Source organism: Tachyglossus aculeatus, chromosome 3 (genome assembly GCF_015852505.1).
Source record: "Tachyglossus aculeatus isolate mTacAcu1 chromosome 3, mTacAcu1.pri, whole genome shotgun sequence".
Lineage (NCBI taxonomy): Eukaryota > Metazoa > Chordata > Mammalia > Monotremata > Tachyglossidae > Tachyglossus > Tachyglossus aculeatus.
The window spans coordinates 66,465,510-66,489,850 of NC_052068.1; the positions used below are offsets into that span (position 1 = coordinate 66,465,510).

Consider the following 24,341-nt stretch of genomic DNA (forward strand, 5'->3'; position numbering starts at 1 on the left):
ACCCGATGCCCTGCAGACCCTTTCTCCACAGGGAGCTTCAGCAAAGAAGGTCCCTGTCCTGGGAACTGGGCCCCTGGCCCACAGTCTGTCACAGAGCGGAGAGATAAGCCTGGTGACCCCAACACTTGCCCCGACTTGTCTCTGCATTCCTCTCCCCTCTTGTTTACACTGTATGTATATATACATATATATGTATATATATATATATATATATATATATATATTTATATATATATAAATGCTATATTGTACTCTCCCAAGCACTTAGTACAGTACTCTGCACACAGTAAGCACTCAAATAATAATGATGGTTTTTGTTGCTAAGCGCTTACTATGTGCCAAACACCAAATACCCCTGACTGAATAATGTGTGGTATTTGTTAAGCACTTACTGGGTGCCAAACATTTTACTAAGCACTAAGGTAGATATAGGGTAATCAGGTCAGACACAGTCCCCGTCCCACATGAGGCTCCCAGTCTAAGCAGAAGGGAGAACGGGTTTTGAATCACCATTTTACAGATAAGGAAACAGAGGCCCACAGACGTTAAGTGACTGGGCCACCGTCTCTGCAGGTAAGTGGCAAAGCCGGGATTAGACTCCGGGTGTACTGATTCCCAAACCCGTGCTCTTTCCACTAGGCCACACTGCTCCCGCCTACATTAGAGCACTAGAAAGCTCCATGTCTGCTTTCTGGGTCAGACCACTGAGGTTCTCTTCTGAGCCTGGCCTTCCTGCTGATTCCTGCTTGACCTGTGCCAATCTTGATTTCTGTGTGTTAACTCCCATTTCATCATCAATCTGCCTAAAACTAGCTGCAGTTTGCCGGGCTCTCAACCTTCCTGACACCAGCAATCCCTGCTGGAGGGGGCCAGGAGCCCTCTCCTGGCCTATTGCCCTGGCATCAGATAGGAAGAGAATGGTGAAGGAGAAACAGGTATCTGAGGGCAAACAGTGATTCTTTAAAACCCTAATTAGACGAACAACACTGGCAACATTAACTATAGAAAAGAAAAAGCCCTGGAATTCTGAACAGTTCAAGTTCTTTAAAATGCAGTGAATGTTCTAAAAGTTTCTGGAAATACTAATATTATAGATTGTGAGCCCCTCTAGAGATGGGGTCCATGTGTAACTCCCACCTGCATACTGTTTTACAAGGCTTAATACAGTGCTTTGCACAAGGTAAGCGCTAAATACTATTACTACTACAACTACTACTCAATCTCCTATTGAGTAATGGCATTTTTAATGCTTTTAGATATAGCTATTTTATTGATAAGAACCAATACACTTCAAACAGCAGCTCCTATTGACATGACCGAACAGGAGACATTTCAGATCAAGTACTATGGAAATCTTTCTATTAGTTGTATTTATTGAATACTTACTATGTGCAGAGCACTAAACTAAGTGCTTGGGAGAGCATAATAGGGCAGAGTTGGTGGACTTAATTCCCTGCCCACAACCTGCTGTGTGGCCTTGGGCAAGCCACATAACTTCTCTGTGCCTCAATTACCTCATCTGTAAAATGACAATCAAGTCTGTGAGCCCCACATGGGACAACCTAATTACCTTGTATCTGCCCCAGTGCTCAGAATAGTGCTTGGCACATAGTAAGCGCTTAGCAAATAGCATGATAATAATAATTTTTATTATTAATAACCTCTCCCGTACCTGAGGGCTTTGAAACATTCACTCACCTGTATTTCTGTTTGTCTGTGGAGGCTTCTAGCAGTTCAAACTGTGGTATCAGATTTCAGCATAAATATTCCAGAATCTGTCCCGATTCATCTGCGATAACAGCCTTAAAGTACCCCTTCCCAGGATAGCTGTCTGAGGTCGTTTGCCCCAAGCTGTAGAATTAGCATTGCTAGTTCTCACTGTAATGAGGTGCCATCAACATTTCACCTGTGCTGCAAAGAGGAGGAGAAAATGATTAGCGGGGAAATTGGCCAGGCTGCTTCATTCCTCTTTCTGAGGGGCAGAGACCCAAGGGAGCAATCTTTTTCCAAGTTTTTGCAGAGTCTGGTTTATTGTGTGCCCCAAGGAACAAAGGGAGAAGAGTTTTCCTGAAAGCAAGTGAAACGGACTTGTAGCAAGCCCTTGATCCCAGACAACTTAGCACAGGCACTGCCTCAAAGCTCCCTCCGAGGATCCCCGAGCTCTGGGCCGCGCATTTCCTGCCGCTGTTGTTCCTCTCTGCCGCTCTGTGCGCCTGCCTGCCATGGATGCGGTTCCCGGCAGATGGTCCTCAGAGGGCAGAGACCAGTCCTGAAGGAGGGCACAGCCTGCCCCACCAGCCCACACCCAATCATCTGTCCTCCACCAATGCAGGGACACGCTCCTCAGCTGCCCCGAATGCAGGCTCCCCTCCTACTACATAGTAGGCAGCAGAGCTGCTCCAGCTTGAGGAACTGATGCAGCTGAAAAGAGTTTCTTGGTCATACTGTCCACTCAGGGCAAGAGACGCATGCGGAACGTGAATGTGTGTCCAAGGCCAGGGGGTGAGAGGGAGTTTGGTCCTTCCTCACAATTCCTCCTTCTCCTCTTCAGCGCAAATGCAGGCCGCCCGCTGGCTGTTCATGAAGGGCCGGCAGCCCAAGGTCCACACAGTGTTGTAGACGGTGTCTGCTAGTGACTCGCAGGCTGTGGGAAAACAGGGGACAGGGGAAGTCATCATCATCAATCGTATTTATTGAGCACTTACTATGTGCAGAGCACTGTACTAAGCGCTTGGGAAGTACAAATTGGCAACACATAGAGACAGTCCCTACCCAACAGTGGGCTCACAGTCTAAAAGGGGGAGACAGAGAACAAAACCAAACATACTAACAAAATAAAATAGGATAGATATGTACAAGTAAAATAAATAGAGTAATAAATATGTACAGTCGAGTTGGTCGAGTTGGTACAGGGCCACCCAAACAATCCCAGTGGCAGCTAGGCTTATTTCCCAAGGGGAATTTGGATCTCTGATACTAGAAGCCCCAGATCACATGGTCAGTAGTATCACCCACATTTTGAGAAACCACATTTTGAGAAATGTCAAATAATAACAATGATGGTGCTTGGTAAGCGCTTACTACAAGCCAAGCACTGTTCTAAGTGCTGGAGGAGATATACGGTTATCAGGTTGTCCCACATGGGGCTCACAGTTTTAATCCCCATTTTACAGGTGAGATAACTGAGGCACAGAGAAGTTAAGTGACTTGCCTAAAGTCACCCAGCTGACAAGTGGCGGAGCCGGCATTTGAACCCATGACCTCTCACTCCCAAGTCCGTGCTCTTTCCACTAAGCCTAACCCTACCTGTCCCTGCTGCTGGCTCAATCTCTGGCGCAGTCCAGCATTTGAGAGGGAACAGTTTTGGACAAGAGTCCTCCCATTCCATTTTGCCCTCTCCCAGTCTCCAGTGGAATGGGCAGCAAAAAAGCTAGTGGCTTGGATTTGAAAATACCTTCGGCCAACTCTAAGCCAGAGACAAACCTCTGCAACCAACAGCCGAAACTTATAGACCAGATCAGATGTGGGTACGAGTCTGATTTTCATCTCCCACTCACTTGGAAGGATGTTGCCTAACCACAGACCCAGACACCTCTCTCTAAACACCTGTTTTCTCAGTGGGCTTGACACGATCCCGTGATCTCTGTCTCAAGGTTGGGCTTCACTGACACAGATAAGCTGCTCTAGTAATTATGGGGTTAAGAAATTATTTCCCAAAGCCCATTGAGAGGTTTCCAAGCTTATGCTAATACAGGGAATAGCTATGGAGCGTTTACTGTCTTCATATTGGCAATCTGCACTGCCAACTGTTACGGGAGGACATGGACACAAGTTTCAACATAAGGCTAGCAGGAAGGGAGACTCTCCTGACAGTGGAAATTGCTCAACACTGGAGTGGGCTCTAAAGAAGATGTGGCGGACGCTCCTCTGAGGGTCCTCAAAAACCACCTAAGATGATTTAAGTATATAGTTCCTTCCAACAGGAACAGTGGCAGACCCTGTACAATCCAAAGGGTAACAGTAACACTATTTATTAAGCACCCATTTGGTGCAATGAACTCTACCAACTCTTTCAGAAAATAAAACATGAGAAAAGTTTCCCTGCCTACAACATATAATAATAATAATAATAATGATACTTGTTAAGTGCCTACTATGTGCCAAGCACTGGGGTAGATACAAGATCATCAGATCAGACACAGTCCTTGTCCCACAGGGGGCTCTAGGTAGGAAGGAGTAGGATTTAATCGCCATTTTTTATAGATAAGGAAACAGAGGCACAGAGAAATGAAGGGACTAGCCCAAGGTCACACAGCAATGAGTGGTGGAGCCAGGATTAGAACCCAGATCCTCAGATTCCCAGGTCCATGCTCTTTCCATTATGAGAAGCAGCGTGGCTCAGCAGCACAAACACAAGCTTGGGAGTCAGAGGATGTGGGTTCTAATACCACCTTCAACATTTCTCTGCTGAGTGACCTTGGGCTAGTCACTTCACTTCCCTGTGAGCCCCACATGGGACAAGCTGATTACCTTGTATCTACCCCCAGTGCTAGAACAGTGCTTGGCACATAGTAAGCACTTAAATATTTTTTAGACTGTAAGACTGTTGTCTCTATTGCTGAATTGTACTTTTCAAGCGCTTAGTACAGTGCTCTGCACACAGTAAGTGCTCAGTAAATACAATTGGATGAAAGGCCCCACTGCTTCTCTGGAGTAACTAATGGAGTTACTACATCTTCACTTGCCCTGAGCCTGCCCAACTTTCTAGCCCCCGTGTCCTGAAAGAGAATGAGGTGGACTCCTTTAACCTTTCCTAAGAAAGGGGCTTGGGCTTCCACCTCCAATCCATTGCTTCTGCCTTTCTACCTCCCTGGAACTCCCTCCTTAAACCCTCTATCCCTCCACCTTCCCCAAATTCTTGCCCCTAATGACCTTGCCAGCTTTTATCTATTTCATCGATAAAACTGAAACTATCAGATATGATCTCCCCAAAATCTTCCTTGCCCCTCTCCGGTCCCCCCCTCCTCCTGCCTCCTCTTCAACTCTCCTACCTTTCCAGCAGGAACTCAAGAGGAGAGCTCTCTGGCTTCTCTCAAATTCTACCTCCATCCCTTCACATCTTAAAATAATTTGCTCCCTCCCTGACTCACCTTCAACCACTCAGTCTCCAATAGGTCCTTTCCCACTGCTTTCCAACAGGCCCATGTATCCCCTATCCTAAAAAAAAAAACACACCTTCCCTTGACCCCACAGTACCGTCCAGTTATCACCCCATCTCCCTCCTACCATTCCTTTCCAAACTCCTCTAGTGAGTTTTTTACATTCACTACCTCTCCTTGACACTCTGAAATTTGGCTTCTGCCCCTTTCTCTCCACAAAAATCGCCCTCTCAAAGGTCACCAATGATCTCCTTCACACCAAATCCAAAGGTCTCTACATCTTAGTCCTCCTAGACCGCTCAGCTCCCCTAGACATTGTGGACTATCCCCTTCTCCTGGGAACTCTAACCTTGGTTCCACTGACAATGTCCTCTCCTGTTTCTCCTCCTATCTCTCTGGCCGCTCCTTCTCAGTCTCTTTCACTGCATCTTTCTCTTCCTCCCATTCACTCCCATTCACTCCATTCACTCCCACTCCCATAAATAAATACAATTGATTGATTCACTAACGGGGAGTCCCTCAAAGCTCGTCCCACCCACATATTCAGCCTTTCGCCAAATCCTCTCAGTTCTACCTTCAAACCATCTCTTCTTCTCCATCCAAACTGCTACCACACTCATCCAAGTACTTACCGCATCCCACCTCAACTACTGCATCAGCCTCCTTACTGACCTCCCTGCATCTGGTCATACTTCACTCTGCTGCCCAGATCATTTTTCTTAGACTTACTAAAATCACATCTTCTCCAAGAAGCCTTCCCTGACTAACCTCTCATTTCCCCACCCCATTTCCCCTCCCTTCTGTGTTGCCTATGCACTTAGGTCTGCGTCCTTTAAGCATTTTGATTATCACTCCACCTCCAGCCCCACATGTGAGCTTATGTGGGAAGCAGTATGGCCTAAAGGAAAGAACAAAAGATGGAATCAGAGAACCTAAGCTCTTATCCTGATTCTGCCACTTGCTTGCTTTGTGATCTTGGAAAAGTCATCAATACCTGTTCTCCCTCCTACTTTGACTGTGAGCCCCATGTGAGAGAGGGATTGTGTCAGACCCGATTATCTTGTCTGTACCTACTTGGTACAGCATGTGGCCCAAAGTAAGCGCTTAACAAATACCACAGTTATTATTATTAAGAACAGGGATGGTGTTTTTCCCTTAGAATGTCCATTCCCCAGGGGCTCAGAATAGCCTCTGCACACAGGGTGCAATCAATGCTGTCCACAATGAAACCAAGGAGATACGCCCCACTCACCCTCCACCTTGGAGACGAATCCCAGGCTGCGCTTGAGGTCGGAGCAGATGGAATGAAGGCACCAGCGAAACTTGGCATCGCAGCGGTATTTGTTCGCCCCGCAGATGTCGTAGCAGAGGTCCAGCTGGTTGCAGCACTTGGTCATGGCTGGGATCCCCAGGCCCAGCTGGAAAGAAAGGAAAAAAATTGTCAGATTCAGACTGCGGCCTCAGCCAGCTACAAGAACTCCAGTGGATCCCTCCAATCTCCTTGTCAGCAGCCCCTAGGCCCACTGTCAGCCAACCAGTTCTGTGAGCCACTGGTTGCTTAGGACCAACACACAGGCAAGATCAGGTAAGGACTCGGGGCATCCTGGGCTCTGACTATGATGCTGTTATTGACTCGCTTTGTATCCCTGTCCAAGCCTTCCTGCTCTTTGGTTTCCCCATTTGCAAAGTGGGCAGAATCGAACTGTAGGTGCCGCAGAACAGCCTGAAGCTTGTGGAAAGACCTCTACCCATGGAGGGAGGACGGGGGAGGATTTAGGGCTGCCTGGTTCTGGTGGGTAAGCCAAGGGCTCAGATGGATACCATAGTGCTGGTTAAAGAATGGCACATCCAGGCAAGGTTCTTACTTCTGCCTTGCAAAATGGTCCTGCCAAACCTACATTCCTCCTTGTCACTGTTTATAAACTGACACCGTATGGGGTCAATGCAGCAGCAATCAAGTCAGCAGGGATAAAGTTTCCCAAATGCTCTTCAAACTGGGATGGACAGGAAACGATTGGAATATACAGCTTTGTGACAGCACATCTCCGGGACCTCCTCTGATAAAACTATTAGCTCTCCCATATTGAGAGCCGTATCTCTCTTTCGGTCCAGGGGCTCACTGTTCCTAGGTTGGGGACCAAAGACCGGGGAGCTCCACGCTCCCCAGGGCAGCCAGTCTCTCTGAGGGAGGCCGAAAGCGTTTGGCTTGATAGTCAGCCCCCATGTGGGTCATGATTCCAGAGTTTTAAGTTCATCCCATTTGCCCAAGGCAGATGGCTGAAGGCGGGATAGGGCTTCACTAAGGTTTAAAGAGGGCCGCGGTGCCCCCAGCCCTTGAACTGAATATTATTTGCGCTGTACAAGCATTGAACTTTCACCCTCTGGCCAAGGGCCCAGAGCTCTCAAAGGCGGCTACTCCCAAAGAAAAGCAGAAAGTCCCTCCCATCATCCTCTTTGAAAATGATCCATCCAGTTATTGCCCTGTTTCTGTCCAAACCCCTCAAATGGGTACTCTCTTTGCATCAGCCAGACTTCAGTTATCCCCCTCTTTAAAGCCCTTCTGAAATCAAATCTCATCAGGGCTGCTTCCCTCACTTAATCTCTAATTTTCCCACAGCTTATCCCACTTCAGTCTTTTCCTGCCACAACCCCTAAATCACAAGAAGCAGCATGGCATAGTGGAGCCTGGGAGTCAGGTCATGGGTTCTAATCCCAGCTCTGCCACATGTCTGGTGTGTGACCTTGGGCAAGTCCCTTCACTTCTCTGGGCTTCAGTTACCTCATCTGTGAAATGGGGATTGAGACTGTGAGCCCCACATGGGACCAGGACTGTATCTAACCTAATTTGCTTGTATCCACCCCAGCGCTTAGTGAGTGCTTAACAAATACTACAGTTATTATTATTATTATAAGCACCTATCTTACATACTCTACTACTTCCTCCTACCTGCATATAAGCACTTATTTTACATACTCCACTACTTCCTCCTACCTGCAATTAATTTAAGTGTCTGTCTTTTCCCACCCCTACCCCAGCCCCCTGGGATCATAAACATCTTGAGGGCAGGGTTCAGGCACACAAATTTCTGCTGTACTCTCCCAAGTACTTGGTGCAAGTGCTCTGCGCTCAATGGACACTCAAAAAATCCTATTGATTATTTCATTCACTCATTCAATCATATTTATTGAGCACTTACTGTGTGCAGAGCACTGTACTAAGCGCTTGGGAAGTACAAGTTGGCAACATATAGCGACAGTCCCTACCCAACAACGGGCTCACAGTCTAGAAGAGGGAGACAGACAACAAAACAAAACAAGTAGACAGGTGTCAGGTCATCAGAATAAATAGAAGTAAAGCTAGATGCACATCATTAACAAAATAAAGATAATAGTAAATATATACAAGTAAAATCGAGTAATAAATCTGTACAAACATATATACAGGTGCTGTGGGGAGGGGAAGGAGGTAGGGTGGGGGGGGATGGGGAGGGGGAGAGGAAAAAGGGGACTCAGTCTGGGAAGGCCTCCTGGAGGAGATGAGCTCTCAGTAGCATTTTGATGGGAGGAAGAGAAAAGTGCGGAGATGTGCGGAGGGAGGGCATTCCAGGCCTGGGGGAGGACGTGGGCCGGGGGTCGACGGTGGGACAGGCGAGAACAAGGCACAGAGAGGAGGTTAGCGGTGGCAGAGGAGTGGAGGGCGCGGGCTGGGCTGTAGAAGGAAAGAAGGGAGGTGAGGTAGGAGGGGGCGAGGTGATGGACAGCCTTGAAGCCGAGAGTGAGGAGTTTTTGCTTGATGCGCAGATTGATCGGTAGCCACTGGAGATTTTTGAGGAGGGGAGTAACATGCCCAGAGCGTTTCTGTACAAAGATGATCCGGGCAGCAGCGTGAAGTATAGACTGAAGTGGGGAGACACAGGAGGATGGGAGATCGGAGAGGGGGCTGATCAATCAATCAATCAATCAATCGTATTTATTGAGCGCTTACTATGTGCAGAGCACTGTACTAAGCGCTTGGGAAGTACAAATTGGCAACACATAGAGACAGTCCCTATGCAACAGTGGGCTCACAGTCTAAAAGGGGGAGACAGAGAACAGAACCAAACATACCAACAAAATAAAATAAATAGGATAGAAATGTACAAGTAAAATAAATAAATAAATAGAGTAATAACTATGTACAACCGTATATACATATATACAGGTGCTGTGGGGAAGGGAAGGAGGTAAGATGGGGGGATGGAGAGGGGGACGAGGGGGAGAGGAAGGAAGGGGCTCAGTCTGGGAAGGCCTCCTGGAGGAGGTGAGCTCTCAGCAGGGCCTTGAAGGGAGGAAGAGAGCTAGCTTGGCGGATGGGCAGAGGGAGGGCATTCCAGGCCCGGGGGATGACATGGGCCGGGGGTTGATGGCGGGACAGGCGAGAGCGAGGTACAGTGAGGAGATTAGCGGTGGAGCAGCGGAGGGTGCGGGCTGGGCAGTAGAAGGAGAGAAGGGAGGTGAGGTAGGAGGGGGCGAGGTGATGGACAGCCTTGAAGCCCAGGGTGAGGAGTTTCTGCCTGATGCGCAGATTGATTGGTAGCCACTGGAGATTTTTGAGGAGGGGAGTAATATGCCCAGAGCGTTTCTGGACAAAGATAATCCGGGCAGCGGCGTGAAGTATGGGTCGAGGCTGATGCAGTAATCCAGTCGGGATAGGATGAGAGATTGAACAAGCAAGGTAGCAGTTTGGATGGAGAGGAAAGGTGGATCTTGGCGATGTTGCGGAGGTGAGACCAGCAGGTTTTGGTCATGGATTGGATGTGAGGGGTGAACGAGAGAGCGGAGTCAAGGATGGCAACAAGATTGCGGGCTTGTGAGATGGGAAGGATGGTAGTGCCGTCTACAGTGACGGGAAAGTCAGGAAGAGGGCAGGGTTTGGGAGGGAAGATAAGGAGTTCAGTCTTGGACACACTGAGTTTTAGATGGCGGGCAGACATCCAGATGGAGATGTGCTGAAGGCAGGAGGAGATGCGAGCCTGAAGGGAGGGAGAGAGAGCAAGGGCAGAGATGTAGATTTGGGTGTCATCAATGTAGAGATGATAGTTGAAGCCGTGGGAGCGAATGAGTTCACCAAGGCAGTGAGTGTAGATAGAGAACAGAAGGGGAAAAGGAACTGACCCTTGAGGAACCCCTACAGTAAGGGGATGGGAGGGGGAGGAGGAGCCCACAAAGGAGACTGAGAATGAATGGCTGGAAAGATAAGAGGAGAACCAGGAGAGGACACAGTCTGTGAAGCCAAGGTCGGATAGCGTATTGAGGAGAAGGGGGTAGTCAACAGTGTCAAAGGCAGCTGAGAGGTCAAGGAGGATTAGGACAGAGTAGGAGCCGTTGGATTTGGCAAGAAGGAGGCCATTGGTGAACTTTGAGAGGGCAGTTTCAGTGGAGTGTAGGGGACGGAAGCCAGATTGGAGGGTGGAGGGGGTCGAGGAGAGAGTTGGCATTGACGAATTCGAGGCAGCAGGTGTAGATGACTCGTTCAAGGAGTTTGGAAAGGAATGGTAGGCAGGAGATAGGGCGATAAGTAGAAGGGGAGGTGGGGTCAAAAGAGGGTTTTTTTAGGATGGGGAGACGTGGGCATGTTTGAAGGCAGAGGGGAAGGAATCAGTGGGGAGTGAGCAGTTGAAGATTGGTTCCCTCCCCTTTCACAGATTATTACTGTTCTGTTGAGGCTGAGGATTCGATTAACTTTCCCATTTAGTAAATCACCCCAGATAGGAGATGTTAGTGGTACGTACACTTTCTGGTACCTTGAGACCCAAGAAGTAGGAACTGCAACCGTTGGGTTCCTGCGGCTTGTAGCCAGGTCTGGGCATTGGTGCCTTCCCTGGTGAGAGGAAGAAAGGAAGGAAACTGTATGAAGAATTGAACAAACCAGAATCATCTGATATCTGTCAGGCAGAGATGGTATTTAGCTCCAGACAAAATTGAAAATAATAATAATGGTATTTGCTAAGTGCTTACTATATGCCAAGTACTGTTCTAAGTGCTGCAGTAGATACAAGGTAGTCAGGTTGTCCTTCGTGGGGCTCACAGCCTTAATCCCCATTTTACAGATGAGGAACTGAAGCACAGAGAAGTTAAGTGACTTGCCCAGTCATGCAGCCGACAAGTGGTTGGGCCGGGATTAGAACTCATGACCTCTGACTCCCAAGCCTGTGCTCTTTCCACTAAACCATGCTGCTTCTCAAGAGACCAATGAATGGGTCTATATCAAGCAAAAACTCCTCATTCTCGGCTTCAAGGCTGTCCATCACCTCGCCCCCTCCTACCTCACCTCCCTTCTCTCCTACTCCAGCCCAGCCCGCACCCTCCGATCCTCTGCCGCCGCTAACCTCCTCACCGGGCCTCGTTCTCACCTGTTCTGCCGTCGACCCGCAGCCCACGTCCTCCCCCTGGCCTGGAATGCCCTCCTTCCGCACATCCGCCAAGCTAGCTCTCTTCCTCCCTTCAAAGCCCTACTGAGAGCTCACCTCCTCCAGGAAGCCTTCCCAGACTGAGCCCCCTTTTTCCTCTACTCCTCCCCATCCCCCTGCCCTACTTCCTTCCCCTCCCCACAGCACTTGTATATATGTTTGTACAGATTTATTACTCTTTTTATTTTACTTGTATATGTTTACTATTCTATTTTGTCAATGGTGTGCATCTAGCTTTACTTCTATTTATTCTGATGACTTGACACATGACCACATGTTTTGTTTTGTTGTCTGTCTCCCCCTTCTAGACTGTGAGCCCATTGTTGGGTAGGGACCATCTCTCTATATGTTGCCAAGTTGTACTTCCCAAGTGCTTAGTACAGTGCTCTGCACACAGTAAGTGCTCAATAAATACGATTGAATGAATGAATGGTCTATATGTTGCCAAGTTGTACTTCCCAAGCACTTAGTGCAGTGCTCTGCACACAGTAAGTGCTCAATAAATACGACTGAATGAATGAATGAAGGAAGGAAGCAAACTGCAGGGCGGTTTCAAAGGCTAAAGAAAAGGTTACCAAATTCCTTATTTTCAACCTCATTTCAAATTGATACCAGGTTTATCTGCAACCAAACGAAAGGAGTTTGGGGACCCATTTCTTTTGATCGCAGGAAAGGCATTAGCAGAGCTCCAAAATCGGGGAAGCTAAGCTGCACTGTGTACCCCCTTGGGTCTGCCTCCTCATCGGTACAGTCATCTGTATGAATAACAGTAGCTGCTTGGATATGACAGTAGCTCTGTGAACCCGCTTGCCCTCCAGCATCCTGGACTCAGTCAACCCTGATTCAGTTGGTAGGTCAGCCAGTCGTAGTTATTGAGCGCTTACTGTGTGCACAGCACTGTACTAAGTGCTTGGGAGAGGTCAATATAACAAAATAACAGGTCTCTGTGAAATAGTGGGAGGGCTTTGCTGGAAAAGGGAATGGAGTAAGTCAAAAAGCTGAAGGGCAGCCTGTTCATTCATTCAATCGTATTTATTGAGCACTTACTGTGTGCAGAGCACTGTACTAAGCGCTTGGGAACTACAAGTTGGCAACATATAGAGACGGTCCCTACCCAACAACAGGCTCACAGTCTAGAAGGGGGAGACAGACAACAAAAGTTGTTGCCAGGCAGAAGTGTTGACCATTAGGGTTTCAGGGTAAGCTTTGAGACCCTTCCGTGGGTTTGTTTGGACTCCAGAGCTCTGAGGCTGCTCTCCCTGGTGGGTGCTGACCATTTGATATGCTCCCAGTAGAAAGAGGCCAAAATGATATTTTCAAAGGAAACACTTGCCCTGGGTAAAGAAAGCGTCCTGTTCAAAGGGTCGAGCCAGAAATTGGTCAAAAGCAGAATTTCCAGGGCTCAAAGTAAACATCCGTTTGAAGAAGCACCTTATCAGATCCTTGTCTCTTAACATCACTGTCGGCAGCCTCGTTTTCAATTCAATGAAAGTATAACTCTGCACTGCCTCACCCAGACCAGAACACTGCCAGGCGGGTGCATTAGCCAAACAGGCCCGGTTCCAAAAGTCCCATCAGGAGTAGCAGCCACATTTAGCTGGGTTTCCCTTTCTATCCACCAGTTGCTCCTCAAAGCTCCAGATGCCAATCAAAATGATTCCTTCTTACCGTGAAGAGTGACATTACAGATGCAAACCCCACTCAGGGGGACTGTTCCATTGACCCTCTGAATGGGGCCTTATCAAATGAGCCTTCATCCTTCTGCTGCCCCATTTGGCAGATTTTCCAATGTACCCCCAAATCCAACACCCCCACAGCTCATGCGCCAACCCTCACTAAATAGACCCTTCTTGAAAGCCACCTCAATCCTGGGAGGGACAAATGGGTTGGCCCTCCAATTCTCACCTCCAGAATCCATTCCTCGTCCCAACCAATAATAATAATAATGGTATTTGTTAAGCACTATGTACCAAGCACTGTTTTAAGCACTGGGGGGAGATATAAGGTCATCAGGTTGTCCCACGTGGGGCTCATGGCCTCCATCCCCATTTTACAGATGAGGTAACTGTGGCACAGAGTAGTGAAGTGACTTGCCCAAGGTCACACTGCTGACAAGTGGCGGAGCTGGGATTAGAACCCACAACCTCTGCCTCTCAAGCCGGGGCTCTTGCCACTAGGCCGTGCTGTTAATTGTAGACGTTCTAGACTGTGAGCCCACTGTTGGGTACAAACTATCTCTATGTGTTGCCCACTTGTACTTCCCAAGCGCTTAGTACAGTGCTCTGCACACAGTAAGCGCTCAATAAATACGATTGAATGAATGAGTGAATGAATTGCCAACTCTTCCTCTATTTTCCCTTCTATCATTCATTTCACACCACAGCACATGCAATCTATTGTCTTTGCCTGATATTCTCGATCTACCGACTCTTTTGTACGCTCCCAAGCACTCAGTGTAGTGCTCTGCATACAGTCAGCACTCGGTAAATACCACTAAATAATACCACCGAATGATGTGATGTGTCTGTCCACCTCTTAGATTACAAGCCTTTTGTGGGCCAAAGACCCATATCTGAACTGCTTTTAATGTAATTACCCCAGTGCCTTGCATATTGTCAGGCCTTAATAACAACAATTCCCCATTTGCCCCAGTAACCCACAGTCCAGTCAGGTTGATCACTATTACATTCCCACCCAACCTCTGCCAAGGCATTCAGCTGTAGCAACATTGACTGAACCAGACTCTAATAACCATGGAGATTGCAAATCCCGGAAATCCCAAAAGGCATGTTGTTTTTCCCCTGACAGTGGAATAGAAAGTGTTCCGACTGAACACCTGCATTGCAGATGTCCCCCACTGGGACACCCAAAGGCCTTCCTTCCCCTCCACTCACTCCCCTTTAGCCAAACAGCCTTTAATTGCTTTATCAGGAAAAAACCTCTATTTACCAAACCAGCACTAGATCTATAGACAAGCTTCCATTTCCCATCCACTCTATTGTGTCAGAGCATAAAGTAGAAGAGAAACTCTACAGCCCCTCCCACTTACAGCATAAATACCCATTACAGTGGAAATAAATCAACCAGGGCTTGAAGTCATTCCTTACTATCGAAGTTACTCCACCCCATTTGGTTAGTGAGTAAACAGTTCCTTTTCCATCTTCCCAATTTAGTAAACCTCCTCACCTCATTGGTGTTTAGCAAAATGACTGAGCTCTTCTTTTGAAAAGTTGCCAATTCTGCATCTTATTGAAGTCATAAATTTGCAGCCCAGTTTATTCGCTCTCCACCCTTAATTCCAGATTTGTCACAAGAGTCCTAGTTCCTGATTAACCTTTGCTTTCCGGACATGCAATTGAAAAGACACTCCTTGCCAATACTAAACGAAAGTCAAAACACCGTGCTGAATTCCAAACCATCAAAGTTCACTGTAGGGTAATCAATTCAAAGAAGTTAACCATTTGTGGATGGGCCTCTCCTCAGACAACAAGCTTCCCACCTCCTCCAGAGAGGAGGTATTATATGATTAAACCTACCAGTCCAGTCACAGCAGCCCAACGATTCACTTAGTACTCATATATGTGCAGTTTCCTTCTGCTTTATAGATATATCGACTCACATACTTTATTTATTCATTTATACATCCTTCCTTCTTCCTGCTATTATCAGTTGTCTTTTTTTTCCCCACTCCTGCTCCCACTAATTGTAAATAATTAGTGATTATATGTCTCATTGTTTCTCAATACCCCCAGGGGACAGAACAGATGAGGAAAAAATCTTTACCAATTCCACTGGCTCCTGTTAACTTTAACTGCTCTACTCTAATCCCTTTCTTTCTGACTCTTCCTAATGGGTGAAAGAAAAAGGATGATTCTTCTCTTTCTCTCTCTCCCTTAAGGCCTCTCCTCTTCCCTTGCTGTTCAAATCCCCCCATAATACATATTTTCACCTTTTACATTTCTTGTTATAATAATAATGGTATTTGTTAAGCGCTTACTATGTGCAAAGCACTGTTCTAAGCACTGGGGAGGTTACTAGGTGATCAGGTTGTCCCACGGGGGGCTCACAGTTTTAATCTCCATTTTACAGATGGGGTAACTGAGGCACAGAGAAGTGAAGTGACTGGCCCAAAGTCACACAGCTGGCAGTTGGCAGAGCCGGGATTTGAACCCATGACCTCTGACTCCAAAGCCCGTGCTCTTTCCACTGAGCCACATGGCTACTTGGGCTGGTCCACAGAACCACACAGACTTTCTGCCCTAAATCCAGGTCATGAGACTCTCAAGAATGGTAAAACCTAGTAGGAGAGCACACACTACTCAAGGTTTAATCGAGTGCAGCCTTCATGAGATTTTGCTCCCTGAGTTGGCAGCTGAATCTCTCTGTTCATTCATTCAATCGTATTTATTGAGCGCTTACTGTGTGCAGAGCACTGTACTAAGCGCTTGGGAAGTACAAGTTGGCAACATATAGAGACGGTCCCTACCCAACAGTGGGCTCACAGTCTAGAAGGGGGAGACAGAGAACAAAACAAAACATATTAACAAAATAAAATAAATTAAATAAATATGTACAAATAACATAGAGTAATAAATACGTACAAACATATATACATATATACAGGTGCCGTGGGAAGGGGAAGGAGGTAAGGCGGGGGGGATGGGGAGGGAGAGTTGGGGGAAATGACTCCCAAATCACACCCTTGGCTACCCTGAGAAGCAGCATGGCATAGTGGATAGAGCATAGGGCTGGGAGTCAGAAAGTCATGGGTTCTGATCCCGGTTCTGCCACTTGTCTGCTGTGTGACCTTGGGCAAGTCACTTTGCTTCTCTGGGCCTCAGTTCCCTCATCTGTAAAATGGGGTTTGAGACTGTGAGCCCTACATGGGACAGGGACTGTGTCCAACTCCATTTGCTTGTATCCACCCCAGGGCTTAGTACGGTGCCTGGCACATAGCAAGTGCTTAACAAATACTACTATTTGTTAAAATATTACTACCCTGGTTGCGGATTGTGGCAGAGGACAGGGCGATTTGGAGAAAGTGTATCCGTGGAGTCGCTGTGAATCGGAAATGACTCGACGGCACATAATAATAATAATAATAACAACAATTACTCTAGTCCTAATTCATTCATTCATTCAATCATATGTATTGAGCGCTTACTGTGTGCAGAGCATTGTACTAAGCGCTTATTGCTGGCCACTCCCCTGGCTGGCATGGTACCAACCAGGATTGGACCATGGAGAACGCTGGTTTGGTCTGTCGGATTGTCTCCTTCTAGTGCTATCCTCATCTGCTCTACCCACCATGAATCCAGATCCCAGGACTCCGTGGACAGAATCCAAATTAACCAAATAGCAGCTGTTTGGCCACTGATAGCTGTCTGATGGAATGGGTAACAAGTATGTAAGTATCCTGAGGAATATCCAATCCTGCTGACTTTGCTGTTTGCCTTTTTAATCAATCAATCAATCGTATTTACTGAGCGCTTACTGTGTGCAGAGCACTGTACTAAGTGCTTGGGAAGTACAAGTTGGCAACATATAGAGATAGTCCCTACCCAACAGTGGGCTCACAGTCTAGAAGGAGGAGACAGAGAACAAAACCAAACATATTAACAAAATAAAATAGAGTAGATATGTACAAGTAAAATAAATAAATAGAGTAAGACTGCGAGCCTGCTGTTGGGTAGGGACCGTCTCTATATGTTGCCAACTTGTAAGTCCAAGTTGGTCTAGACTGTGAGCCCGCTGTTGGGTAGGGACCATCTATATGTTGCCAACTTGTACTGCCCTAGCGCTTAGTACAGTTAAGGAAGTCAAGACCCTATCATCTCTCCTAGCTGACCCCGACTGAGTGCAAACACTTAAGCTTCCTCTTTCCCTTCAGTAACGCTAAATCTGGGTCTAATTCTTGAACTTCGTGGGATTCAAACTCAGGCCCACCAGAAATTTTTCCTCCAACTGGCCTCTACTCTAATCCTCTTTTCCCAAGCATCCTCTGACACCATGACTTAATTCTCAACAATCTGTGCAGCTGGGCAAGCAGTGTTAGGAGCATTTCTTTGATGGCCTCACAATGCTCTAGGTCCGGAATGTGTTTGTTTAGCCCAATTTTAACCTGTCCACCCAGAGCTCCCGACAACAAAGTCAGCCCGACTATTACGGACTTCTGCCTCTCGGAGTTCCCTTTCCACCCTCACCTCTTCTTCATCCAAAATCGTCGGTCTACCCAAGTTTTCCCTTTACCCTCAGGCCTCCCAACTTATCGATTAATTCACAGGAGGGCACCGCCTTTCAGATCTGTAAATTTCAGAGCCCAGCTTGTGTGTTTCTGGTTCATAGTGTGCCCGAGTACCGAGAGAATCACCCCACCCATTCAGGACCTCCCTTGGCAATTCCATAACCTGGAAATCCCCTAGCCTCATCCATCTCTACACCTTTGACTCTCAACTTGATTTCTGGGGTGGAGTTTATCAATCAGTGGCATTTAGAGAAGCAGCATGGCTCAGTGGAAAGAGCACGGGTTTGGGAGTCAGAGGTCATGCGTTCAAATCCCAGCTCTGCCAATTGTCAGCTGTGTGACCTTAGGGAAGTCACTTCACTTCTCTGTGCCTCAGTTCCCTCATCTGTAAAATGGGGATGGACTGAGCCCCACGTGGGACAACCTGATCATCTTGTATCCTCCCCAGCGCTTAGAACAGTGCTCTGCACATAGAAAGCACTTAACAGATACCATCATTATTATTACTGAGCACTTACTATGTGCAGAGCACTATACTAAGCGCTTGGGACAGTACAATGCAGCGGAATTAGCAGACATGTTCCCTGCCCATAATAAGTTTACAGTCTAGAGGGAGCTGACATGGATAGAATCCTCTTTGGATTGCCAGCTCCCCAACCAAGCAGGGTCCCTTCATTCATTCATTCATTCATTCGTTCATTCAATCGTATTTATTGAGCACTTACTGTGTGCAGAGCACTGTACTAAGCGCTTGGGAAGTACAACTTGGCAACATATAGAGACGGTCCCTACCCAACAGTGGGCTCACAGTCTAGAAGGGGGAGACAGACAACAAAACAAAACATATTAACAAAATAAAATAGAATAAATAAATATGTACAAATAAAATAAACAAATAGAGCAATAAATCCGTACAAACATATATACAGGTGCTGTGGGGAGGGGAAGGAGGTAAGGCTGGGGGGATGGGGAGGGGGAGGAGGGGGAGATGGAGAGGGCTCAGTCTGGGAAGGCCTCCCTTCTGACCCCTCCAGGGATGAGCCACCCAGGAGTCCAAAGCTTGTCTACCCCTTGGTCCCTGTCATTTAATTTAAATGCTGGAAGCTCCTGAGCACCTCCTGGAGACATCATTCATTCATTCTTTCCTTCAATCGTATTTATTGAGCGCTTACTGTTTGCAGAGCACTGTACTAAGCACTTGGAAAGTACAATTTGGCAACAGATACAGTCCCTACCCAACAACGGGACACTAAATTCACTTGGCTCAGTGGAAAGAGCCCGGGATTTGGAGTCAGAGGTCAGGGGTTCAAATCCCGGCTCCGCCAAACTGTCAGCTGTGTGACTTTGGGCAAGTCGCTTCACTTCTCTGGGCCTCAGTTCCCTCATCTGGAAAATGGGGATTGAAACTGTGAGCCCGCCGTGGGACAACCTGATCACCTTGTAACTTCCCCAGCGCTTAGAACAGTGCTTTGCACATAGTAAGCACTTAATAAATGCCATTATTATTATTATTATTATTGAGCTCTTTCGGAGCTATCCTGCACAGAACAGACTGTGAGCCCCCACTGACAAGGACTGTGTCCAACCTACTTAACCTGCATCTACCCGAGCACTTAGAACAGTGCTTGGCCCATAGTAAGCGCTTAACAAATGTATTATTAATAATGATAATAAAAGCTAAACAAAATTTAAAAAATAAAATAATCACTGGGATGTCTCTACAGCTCACCTCACCCTTCCTTGCAAACACCCCCCTCCCCATCCATTTGCTAGTTGGATGCTGTGTGCCAGTGGACCGTGACTCGCAGACTGTGAGCCCACTGTTGCGTAGGGACTGTCTCTATATGTTGCCAACTTGTACTTCCCAAGCGCTTAGTAGAGTGCTCTGCACACAGTAAGCGCTCAATAAATACGATTGATTGATTGATTAAGACAGCATGAGTTACACCACACAAACCACTAGCGCTATATTTCCTTCACCGTGGTTCTTGGCCCAGAGGTCTCATCCACCGTTCTGAAGGGAGACTCCATCATCATCCTTAACAACAACCTGCACATACTTCATTATCATTATTATGCTATTTGTTAAGTGCTTATTAATCAATCAATCAATCGTATTTATTAAGTGCTGTGTGCACAGCACTGTACTAAGCGCTTGGTAAGTACAAGTTGGCAACATATAGAGACAGTCCCTACCCAACAGTGGGCTCACAGTCTAAAAGGGGGAGACAGAGAACAAAACCAAACATACTAACAAAATAGAATAAATAGAATAGATCTGCATCAGGCACTGTACTGAGTGCTGGCTGACACTTCCTTTCCCCAACCTGCCTAGCAAGGGGCTCGAAACAACAGGGTTGAGGCAGCGCCGGTTGTAACTTTCATCCTCCAGGAAGCCTTCTCTGACTGAGCCCTCCTCTCCTCTTCTCCCACTCCTTTCTGCGCCACTCCTACTTGCTCTTTCATTCATCCTCCCTCCCTTCCCCACAGCACACACATATATATCTGTAATTTATTTATTTATATTAATGTCTGTCTCCCCCTCTAGACTATGAACTCACTGAGGGCAGGGAATGTGTATTTCATGTTATATCGTGCTCTTCCGAGCACTTAGTACATTCCTTTGCACAGAGTAAGTGCTCAATAAATACGACTGAACAAATAAATGAGTCCTTCTCCACCCATTCTCCATCCCCTATGCTAATTATCCCTGGGACAGCAAGACAGCAGTACAGTGAGTACCTGCCCTGAGACAACCATCAGGCCTAATGAGCTAGAACATAAGCTAACCACCAGGTCCCTGGGTCGGAGGTAGCCACACTGTGGGGTGAGGACAACATATATACTCCTCCAGGAAGCCTTTCCAGACTGCTCCTCCTCCCCACCCCATCACCCCTAGTCCCTCCTTCTGCCCTACCCCCTTCCCCGCCCCACAGCACTTGTGTATATTTGTACAAATTTATTATTCTACTTTATTAATGATGTGTATACATCTATAATTCTATTTATTCTGATGCTATTGATCATCATCATCAATCGTATTTATTGAGCGCTTACTATGTGCACAGCACTGTACTAAGCGCTTGGGAAGTACAAATTGGCAACATATAGAGACAGTCCCTACCCAACAGTGGGCTCACAGTCTAAAAGGGGGAGACAGAGAACAAAACCAAACATACTAACAAAATAAAATAAATAGAATAGATATGTACAAGTAAAATAAATAAATAAATAAATAGAGTAATAAATATGTACAAACATATATACATATATACAGGTGCTGTGGGGAAGGGAAGTAAGTGCTCTATTGATGCCTGTCCACTTGTTTTGTTTTGTTGTCCGCCTTCCCCTTCTAGACTGTGAGCCCACTGTTGGGTAGGGACTGTCTCTATCTGTTGCCAAATTGTATTTTCCAAGTGTTTAGTACAGTGCTCTGCACACATGAATATACTATCACCTGGTTGAACCACACCGGAATCCCCACCTCACAGTAACATCATCTCCAACACGAGACAAACCAGGTATCCTCTGAGTCTTCGTTTGTTCCCCATTTAAGCTCACCTCTAGACTGGAAGCTCTCTGTGGGAAGGGAATATGTCTACTACTTCTGTTGGATTGTACTCTCAATAGTCAATAGTATTAAAGTCTTCCAAGCGCTTAGTACAGTGTCTTGCACAAGTAAGTCCTCAATAAATACCACTGATGCTGATGAAGTGACAATGATGCTGCTTGACACTGAATCTCATAGCCAGGAGTAACAGACAGTAAGCGGATAATAACGGACAAAAATAAAATGCATCTTCCCGGTTCTTTCCTCAACTAACAAGTTCTTACCCTGCTGATCCCAGCTGTAGCTAACCAAGAAGCCCTTGTTTTTCTTTAAGACACGATTGTGACTGTAACCTTTCTTCTATTTGTGTCTCCAGAGCACTGGTGTCTGGTGTTCTGGGGGAAAAGTTAATTTTTTAGGTCTGGTTTTTTCAAATAATACATGTACATTTTTACAGTTTTCTTTCCCAAGCACCCCAAGTCTATATCCTGAGGGGCACCACTGCAAATTCATCCCAAATTTTACACAAGCCCCCAACATATAGGAAACCTAAAATGGTAGTATTGAAAAGTTTGTGTTTTCCGCCAAATTCTTCAGTTTCCCATGAAGTAGAGATTTAGAGCGTTCTTTCAGAAATGTCCCCAGATCTAATTGAATTTATTTATATTGTCTGTCTCTCCTTTTAGCCCATTGTGGGTAGGGGATGTGTCTATCAACTCTCATTTTGTACTTCTCAAGAGTTTAGTACAGTGCTCTGCACACAGGATGAGCTCAACAAATACAACTGATTGATAAGATGCATTTAGAGAACAACTTCATACTAACTTAATCATACCCCAATGTCTAGTGTTCTTTATTTAAGGCACCAGCTTTATTTTGTTTAAACGGGCTTTAGCTGCTGGGGCAAACGGTAGAAGCTGTTTGAGGCTCGAGAAAATGAGGGAGAATTAGCAAATTGAATTAGCAAAGTTGCCATTGAATCACAACGACCTTGGGAACCCTGTAAAGGGTAATTTTAAAGCATGGGCTTTTTGAATTTCAACTGGGCAAAGGGGGCAATGGAGGAGAATGAGAATCTACGTCAGCTGGCCCGAGGCTCAGTGAAACACGGTGTAAGCTCGAGAGATGAGACTGAGCAACCCAGTATGGACTCTCATCAGGGCTTGGTTTGGCGAGGAAGAGAGAAGCCTGGGATCAAAATGACTGCTCCCAGGAAGGTCCTACAACCAGGCTGCTCTGATGCTTTTGGAGCAAAGGAAGGGAGGCCCCTTAAATCTGGCCCCCCAAATCACTGCCCACTTTACTCATTCATTCATTCATTCAATCGTATTTATTGAGCAGTATTTACTGTGTGCAGGCACTATACTAAGCGCTTGGAAAGTACAATCCGGCAACAAATATAGACAATCCCTACCCCACAACAGGTTCACAGTCTAGAAGGGGGGAGACAACAAAACAAAACAGGTAGACAGGCATCAATAGCATCAATGTAAATAAACAGAATTATACTCTGTACTGTGTGCAGTGCAGAGAATTAGGTGCTTGGAAACACAGCCCTCCTATTCATACTCCTCCCTCCTCCTTAGACTATGAACCCCATATGGGACATGGACTGTGTCCAACCTGATTAACTTGTATCTACCCCAGCACTTAGAACAGTGCTTGACACATAGTAAGCACTTAACAAATACTATTAAAAAATAACAAAACCCTCAAATTCCTCCTTTACCAGATGACTTGAGGGTTGAGGCATTGACTCTATAATGGCCACTTGTGCAGATTCATAGCCCAACCACACCTCTTTGATGAGCCTGAAATAAAACTCAATTACTGAGACTACCTGCACTGGCTTTGGACTTCTACATTCTAAAAAATGAATTAAAGAAAGGCAAATAGATACGAGCACCGTGAGAATGCTTTTCACAAATATGCAATGCTGAATAAGGGAAAAAAGTAGACAATTTACGGAACTCTAAGCAAGAATCAGTTGAGGATAAAAATTTTTTTAAATTAACGCACAAATTTACAACCTAGTTCTGCAACAAAAAAAGGAAAACTGAGTCACATTTCCAAGTCTACTTGAAGGAAATATATTTCAGGGAATTGGGATTTATTCCTAATTCCCCATCCTCATCTAACTCTGTCGTCTTGGGAAATTTGACCATTGCAAATGTCTCACAAAAGTTAATGCCATAAAAAGAGCTTGATATATATTATCCTTTTTAAATGAATCCACTAATTTATCAGATTGCCAGTGAAGAGACTGGATCTCAAATCCAGTCTCTTAGTTCCAGAAATCCTCCTCTTTTCAACTTTCTGAGGTGACTAATTATGATCAAAATGAGAAACTGATCCTGAAATACACTTTTAAAGCACAAGAGGCATTTTGCACGTTTGTATTCAAAATTCATAGCTTTGGGAAGAAAATCCCTGCCCTGACACCGGGGAAACCAATGAGCTCCCTCACCTAGCTGGAGTAAGGTGGACCTTGTCTGGGATGGTGACTGGGGACTGACACAGGTCGGAGGAACGTTATAACATGGGGGATGTGGGAAGGACTGGTCTGAAACCTGAGGAGATTCCCAGTACAAAAAGCCTTGCTCTCTCAGATGCTGCTGGAGCCTGTTGAAGTGCTACTGTGATCTTCTGGGAGAAAAAAATCCTGGCTTCTTTGCTGCTTTAAAACACCGCTTACTTGGGCAGGGAAATAAGTCAGGAACGGGAGGCAGCAGCGTTGGGGTCTTGGCCTGCTCGGCGGGGCCGATGTAGGGAGGGCATCGGGGGCTGTTGATGAGTCCATCGCTCCGCTTGGCCATTCCTGACTTCGCCCCCGCTCACCGGGATGAAAGACCCGGATAGCTAATGTCCCCTCTCCTCTTTCTACTCTGTTCTCGGGTCCCAGAGAAACGAGCAAGGCCAGTCTTCCGCTGTAACCTGGT

At 46.4% G+C, this 24,341-nt stretch overlaps 1 protein-coding gene across 1 annotated transcript in view; it reads right to left on the reverse strand.

Annotated features, from left to right (window-relative positions):
• PLA2G12B (phospholipase A2 group XIIB) overlaps positions 1–24,341 on the reverse strand; it is a 64,095-nt gene that overhangs the window by 24,902 nt on the left and 14,852 nt on the right. Inside the window, exons 2-4 of the mRNA XM_038744358.1 lie at positions 10,931–11,019; positions 6,412–6,577; positions 1,699–2,644 (exon numbers count right to left, since the gene is read on the reverse strand). Of these exons, the coding sequence (XP_038600286.1) occupies positions 2,526–2,644; positions 6,412–6,577; positions 10,931–11,019 (374 nt within the window). The 3' untranslated portion in view covers positions 1,699–2,525. The remainder of the gene's footprint in view (positions 1–1,698; positions 2,645–6,411; positions 6,578–10,930; positions 11,020–24,341) is intronic.